Here is a 6,838-nt window from a genome sequence, read left to right on the forward strand (position 1 = left end):
TCCTTGGCGTTGCCTCGGAGTATCCCTGGAGTTTCCTCGGCAATTCACTGGCGTTTCCTCGGCTGTTTCCAGGAGTTTCCTCGGCGGTTCCTTGGCGTGTCATTGGTTGTTTCCTGGCGTTTCCTCGGATGGTCCATGGAGTTTCCTCGGCAGTTCCCTGGCTTGTCCTCGGCTGTTTCCTGGCGTTTCCTCGGATGGTCCATGGAGTTTCCTCGGCAGTTCCCTGGCTTGTCCTCGGCTGTTCCCTGGAGTTTCCTCGGATGTTCCATAGCGTTTCCTCGTATCCTTGGAGTCTTCAATGTTGTTGTTTCTCGGTTGCGTCTGCCTGATGCTGTTGCTCGTTTGTGTCTTGTGTTTGTTCCTGCTTGAGCTCGCCTACATGTATGGTCCGTTCTTTCTTTGTGTTTACGTTCCGTATTGTGCAGATCACCGGGGAGACGAAGTCTTCGACCTGGTAGGGCCCGTCGTACCTAGGTTCCAATTTTGCGGCAAACCCTTCTGCACAGGTGGTGTTCCTTGGCCCAGACTACGTCGCCCACCGCCGGCGTCCATTGCCTCCTCCTTAGGTTTTAATACCTAGCCTGGTCCTGGGAGGCCTTCTCCAGATGTCGCCTTACGATCTCAAAGACCTCCTTTAGTTTCTGCGCGTTTTCATCCGGGGTTTCCGTGGCTCGTCCGGTGCCTAAGGTTTCTCTGTCGTAAAGGGCGCTCGGTAGTCGTGGCTCCCTGCCTTGGGTAAGAAACGATGGAGTGTATCCAGTGGATTCCGATATGCTTGAGTTGACGGCCAGCATGATCTCAGGCCACTTTTCGTCCCATGTTCGCTGATCTTGTCCTGCGAACTGTGCAATCATCGTTTTGACCGTCTTGTTTGCTCGCTCCGTCGGGTTTTCTTGCGGTGTATAGGGTGCGGTGAATTGCTGTCTAATGCCCATCTCAGCCAGAAAATAGTATCGGGCTGCCAAACGTGCTATTGTCCTTCGGCCTCCTACGTGCCCAGCTGCTGGTGAGTCGTGGTTTTCTTTCAGCACCGTTTCCCGTAGAGCTCTCGGGACGCACATCTTCCATGTAACAACATCCTCACTGCCCGCTCTATGTGGTATGCTTCTGTACAGATTCTCGCCTTCCATAACGTAGTCCGGGTACTTTTGCGGTTGGGTCCTTATCTTGTCGCACAACTCTTGAAACCAGCTGCACGCTGCTGAAGCTTCTGCCGCCGATGTCTCTTTTATGTTTCTGTGCGTTTCGGGCACTGGCTGCCTTGACAGAGCGTCTGCCACCACGTTCAGCTGTCCCTTCCTGTACGCTATCTCAAAGTCGTACTGTTGCAATTCCAGGGCCCATCTGGCGATCCTTCCTGAAGGGCTTTCTATGCTGTTGAGCCACTTCAGAGCCATATGGTCAGTTACTACTTTAAAGTGGTAACCTTCCAGATACGGCTTGAGTTTTCGGATCGCCCAGACAATTGCCAAGCATTCCTTTTCTGTCGTTGAGTAGTTCTTCTCAGCGCTTTTGAGCGTCCGGCTTGAATAGGATATGACCTTCTCCCCTCTTTCCGTGTCTTGGGTTAATATCGCTCCGATGCCGTAATCGCTGGCGTCCGTTTGCAGGGTGAACGTTTTGTTGAAATCCGGGCATGCTAGTACCGGATCTGCCACGAGTCTAGCCTTAACTTCCTCGAACGACATCTGGTGCTCCTGTGTCCATTCCCATTTACTGCCTTTGCGTAATAAGTCATTCAATGGTTTGACTATTTTGGCAAAATCTGGCACAAATCGGCGGTACCACGACGCTACTCCCAGGTATTGCCGAAGTTCTTTGACGGTTGAGGGTGGTTCCAGTTCGGCGATGGCCGCTACTTTCTCCGGATCTGTACCTATTCCTTCGCTAGTCACTCGGTGTCCTAGGTACAGCAGCTCTTTCTTGAAAAATTGACACTTTTCCGGGTTGAGATGACAATTGGCCTGTTCACTCTAGGACAGCGCCTTGAAATGATAACCTGCCTACGGCTCTCGCCCCGAGTTCGCGATCTCTTATCGCACTGCTCACTGCTCGACTCTGAGGGACACGCCAGGCGCAATGCGAGGCTTTAGTCGTACAGGAGTAGGAACAGTTCGCCTTGACTTAGCCGTGTGATGCCCTCTGGACCTCAGCTACCTGTGTCTCAATTCGGAGATTCCTGATGATCCAATCCCGAACGTCTCGACGTAGCGATCTTGCTCCTTGTAGGCTCCCACGGCGCTGCTTCCGACGACTTGACTTGCGTTTTCACTTGTAGATTACTTGGCACTGATTGACTGACTTATTCACTTTGCTATCTTGACTGATCTTGACGGATTGAATCCTTGTGATCGACTGATCCAGTTGCCAGCGCCCGGCGGCTTTATATAGGGCCTCCGGGTACCGTTATGTCCCTCGTGCGCTCTGCCCGCGGCATCTCTCCACTCCGGGTCCAAAGTCCGTGGTCCCTGTTTTACCCACTTGTCCTTCACGAACGGCCTTAAATTGTAGTTCTGCTCGTTGCTGCCGTCCCGCGGATTCTTATGTTGCATGTGGCACGCCTGTGTGCCGCTCGGTTGCTGAGATGTGGCACTTGTCCTCCTGGTCCAAAGTTCACGGCAGAGTCCAAAGTCCGGTGCAGTTCCGTTATTTCCTTTTGCACACACGGCACTTTGGCTCTGCCCGCGAAGTCTCCACTCTCTCACTCTCCGCCATGACTCTCCAAACTCTCTTGTCAGAGTTCTCTCTCTCGACCTCGAAGTCTCCAAACTCTCACTCTACACTTCTCGGTCTCCAAACTCTCTCTCTCCGCCGCGCCGCTACTACGGTAATTCGCCGTAACTGGTAAACGGCCGGCCATCCGTTATTTTAGCTGCTGCTATTTGTGATGAGTTATTCAACTCTTCACATTCCCCCCTTACCTCGGGAAACATTTACAGGACTGGTTCCTCCTCTCCGGCATTCCTTGCATTCGTTCCCTCGGCGCTCCCTCGTTGCTTCCCTCGACGCTCCCTCGACGCTTTCAACTCCGTGAGTTTCTACGGCGTCGGTCGTCCTCTTGCATCAATTTTCAAAACTCCCGCGCAGATCCTCGATCTGGCCCCACTGAGCATCGATAACCCTAGGCTATCGATAGCCCATCGGCCCTGGGTTTAAATCTCCCGCGACGATCTTTGATCTGGTTCCGCTCGGAACCGATATTCATAACCTATCGATATCGCTGGCGCAGCGTTGCCACCTGATCGCTACGATGTTTCTCATGAACGATGTTTCCATTTTGCTTTGTGCCCATCGATCGCCCTATCGTATGTGCCAATCGACCGCCTAATCGAGGCGCCCCGTCCCTAGTTCATGATGATGAAGCTAAATTCCTCGGTAAGTTCTTTCACCTTTCTTTCCCTTTTCTTTCTCTCTAATCTTTTCCTCTCTCTTCCTTGCCCTTGACATGTCCTCAGCGGATCAGGCTTTGCTCCATGCTAGCAATGCTCGCGAGAGTAGGAACGAAATATGTTTCCATGCATGGCAGCTGCCACACGCAACAGGTGAGTATTTGGTATGCAGTTCAGCTTTTCTTTTGTGAAGCTAACCCTTTTGTTTTTATTCCAGGTTGCTGCCACCCTATGAATGCCCCTGCTTTGTTTTTCAGCCGACTTTCGTGCGTGTTTTCGTGTCGGTTACCCATTTGTAAACATTCGGTTTTGTTTCTCGGTGCATTTATTGGCGGAAAACCCTGACGTCCCTAGCGCATAGCCGCACCCGGTACGCGCGGTCACCCATGGCGACACGGACGCATCGTCTGCCGCCTTTGCGTCGCGCTATCTCCACCTCGGGCTCCTCCATTATTCCCGCTGGCCACTCGTCCTGGGCGACTTCCTGCCACTCTCCGCTTGTGGGCGCGGACACCTGCCGCATCAACATGGGTCGCTTCGCCGCCGTTGTCGTCACCGGTTCCGAGTGCTGGCTCAGCAGCCTGGGTCTGCCGCTCGCAACGGGCTCGGGCCAAACCCAGGGTCCCTTCTCCAGCGGCCCGTCTCGCTCCGTCGCGACCTCTGCCGGCGTCGGTGGGCCCGTGCTCGGTGTTGGCGGCGTCGGTGGACCCGTGCTCGGTGTTGGCGGCGTCGGTGGACCCGTGCTCGGCGTTGGCGGCGTCCAGACCTCCGGCCTACCCCTTCTCCGAGGGTCTCGCGGGTTGCTTTGCGGAGCCTCCTCCCAGATGCGCGTTTCCGCCGGCGGTTCGTTGTCCTCCGCGGGACCCTCCGGCCAGGTCCAGATGACGGTCTGCTGTCGCCAGCGAACGCCCTCCGTCACAAACTGCCGAATGCTGTTGCTGACGTGGGCCGCCGGGATGTCGGTCCGCACGAACGTCGCCTCCAGCGACGGCTGGTGTGGCGGCTCGGGCTGCGGCTGCTGCTGCTGCGTCTCGGGCTGTGGTTGCTGCTGCTGCGCCTCGGGCTGGTGTTGCTGCTGCTGCGGCTCGGGCTGTGGTTGCTGCTGCTGCGTCTCGGGCTGTGGTTGCGGCTGCTGCTGCTGCTGCGGTAGTTCGAGTTGAGGTTGCTGCTTCTCAAACCGAGGTGTGGGCGGTCGCGCTGGCCTCCACTTTTCCACCTCCTCCAGGGCCTCGGCAACGTCCTCCGTCGGTGCGCCTTGCTCCCATGCCCCTTCGTATCGGGGCGTTGGGGGCACCTCCGGGATCCAGCGCGGTGGCGACGGAATCCACGAATCCTCGGGGTCGATCGTCCTCGGGCCGCGTTCTTCCGGCGTATACCGCGGGGTCATCGGGACCGCTAGTGGGGGCTCCCACAGCTGGCGTTCCTCCTCCTCCGCCCTCTTCAGCAGGCGCTCAACTTCGGCCTGCTCCTGCAGGTGCCGTCGGTGCGCCTTTTCGGCCTCCTGCCGCATCATTCGCCGCCGCTCTTCCTGCTGCTGCCGCTGTTCCTCCTGCTGCTGCCGCTGTTCCTCCTGCTGCTGCTGCTCGTTCACCTCCGCCTTCCTCTTCCACTGCTGTTCCACCGTGGCTTGGATAACAGCCTCGGCATGGCCTAATGGGGCCGCCACCTTGGCCTTCGGCTTGGCCTTCCTCCGCCTAGCGTGGCCCACCGCTCCGACCGGGATGCGCTGCTCGGTTGGGTCCACTGCGTTGCAGATCCGCCACTCCCTCGCTTCCTCCTCGGAGTCCTCCAGGATCATCACGTCGCTGTCCGAACTGACCGAGGGATCCGGCATGGGGTCCTTATCCTTGGCCTGCATCGGGATCCGCCGCGGAGCTTGGGTAGGCCGACGGATGGTCGACCATCCTTGCCCCGGGCTGGATCCTTCTGGTTGCTGCTGGGCAGCCATCCTCCTGCGCGCTTCTGAACGTGTAACCCTTGAGCTCATGATGACTTTTTTCGAATGCCAGCCTGTAGCCTGATCCCCCTCTGACGAAACCTCGGTTTCGAGCCGTCCTCTTTGCTCGGTCCCGTTATTTCTCCTGGGCGCCCAATTGGTCTTACGGTACAGCTCTCTGCTGTGCCGTCTTTCCTCTTTCTTCGACATGGCAACGACTTAGTTTGGTTTTAGTTTTTCACGAGGCCTCGGCCGTCATGGTTCTGGGCTCTTTAAGGTTTTTGCTTTGACTTGTATCTGTATCCTTGGTGTTGTGTCCTTGTTGGTGGACCCTTGTTGGTGTATCCTTGTGGTATCCTTGTGATTGTATCTTTGGTATGCTTGCGATTGTATCCTTGTTGCCTGGCGTATTTTGAATGACTCTTGCTTAGGCCTGATGTTCAATCCAGCTGCATCGCAGTGTCCTTGATGTTATCCTTGTTGGTGTATCCTTGTGATTGTCTCCTTGTTAGTGTATCCTTGTGGTATCCTTGCGATTATATCCTTGCTGCCTGGCGTATTTTGGATGACTCTCGCTTAGGCCTGATGTTCAATCCAGCTGCCTCGCAGTGTCCTTGATGTTATCCTTGTTGGTGTATCCTTGTGATTGGAGTTTCCTCGGGTGTTCCATGGAGTTTCCTCGGCAATTTCTTGGTGTTTCCTCGGCTGTTCCCTGGAGTTTCCTCGGATGGTCCATGGAGTTTCCTCGGCAGTTCCCTGGCTTGTCCTCGGCTGTTCCCTGGAGTTTCCTTGGATGTTCCCTGGCGTTTTCAATGTTGTTGTTTTTCAGTTGCGTCTGCCTGCTGGTGTTGCTCGCTTGTGTCTTGTGTTTGTTGCTGTTTGAGCTCGCTTACATGTATGGTCCGTTCCTTCTTTGTGTTTACGTTCCGTATTTTGCAGATCACCGGTGAGACGAAATCTACGACCTGGTAGGGCCCGTCATACCTAGGTGCCAATTTTGCGGCAAACCCTTCTGCAGCTTTTGATAGGTGGTGTTCCTTAGCCCAGACCACGTCGCCTACCGCCGGCGTCCATTGCCTCCTCCTTAGGTTGTAATACCTAGCCTGGTCCTGGGAGGCCTTCTCTAGATTTCGCCTTACGATCTCGAAGATTTCCTGTAGTTTCTCGGCGTTTTCATTCGGGGTTTCCGTGGCCCGTCCGGTGCCTAAGGTTTCTCTGTCGTAAAGGGCGCTCGGTAGTCGTGGCTCTCTGCCTTGGGTAAGAAACGATGGGGTGTATCCAGTGGATTCCGATATGCTTGAGTTGACGGCCAGCATGATCTCCGGCCACTTTTCGTCCCATGTTCTCTGATCTTGTCCTGCGAACTGGGCAATCATTGTTTTTACCGTCCTATTTGCCCGCTCCGTCGGGTTTTCTTGCGGCGTATAGGGGGCGGTGAATTGCTGTCTGATAGCCATTTCCGCCAGAAAATTTTTGAAAATGCGACTCGCAAACTGCACTCCGTTGTCCGTTA

The 6,838-nt window shown here is 55.5% G+C and overlaps 2 protein-coding genes across 2 annotated transcripts; both read right to left on the reverse strand.

Annotated features, from left to right (window-relative positions):
- Nucleotides 1–295: 295 nt before the first annotated feature.
- On the reverse strand, nt 296–2,552 carry LOC138914911 (uncharacterized). The gene is made up of 5 exons (XM_070219614.1): nt 2,311–2,552; nt 2,158–2,241; nt 2,000–2,087; nt 577–1,922; nt 296–470 (listed from the first exon to the last, which is right to left on the reverse strand). Exons 1-5 carry the CDS (start codon nt 2,550–2,552, stop codon nt 296–298), a joined length of 1,935 nt encoding a protein of 644 aa, XP_070075715.1.
- A 1,162-nt stretch (nt 2,553–3,714) lies between these two features.
- On the reverse strand, nt 3,715–5,337 carry LOC138914912 (uncharacterized). The gene has a single exon (XM_070219616.1). The coding sequence runs from the start codon at nt 5,335–5,337 to the stop codon at nt 3,715–3,717; it is 1,623 nt and encodes a 540-aa protein (XP_070075717.1).
- Between the last annotated feature and the right edge of the window lie 1,501 nt (nt 5,338–6,838).

This window comes from Drosophila takahashii, chromosome 2L (assembly GCF_030179915.1).
Source record: "Drosophila takahashii strain IR98-3 E-12201 chromosome 2L, DtakHiC1v2, whole genome shotgun sequence".
Lineage (NCBI taxonomy): Eukaryota > Metazoa > Arthropoda > Insecta > Diptera > Drosophilidae > Drosophila > Drosophila takahashii.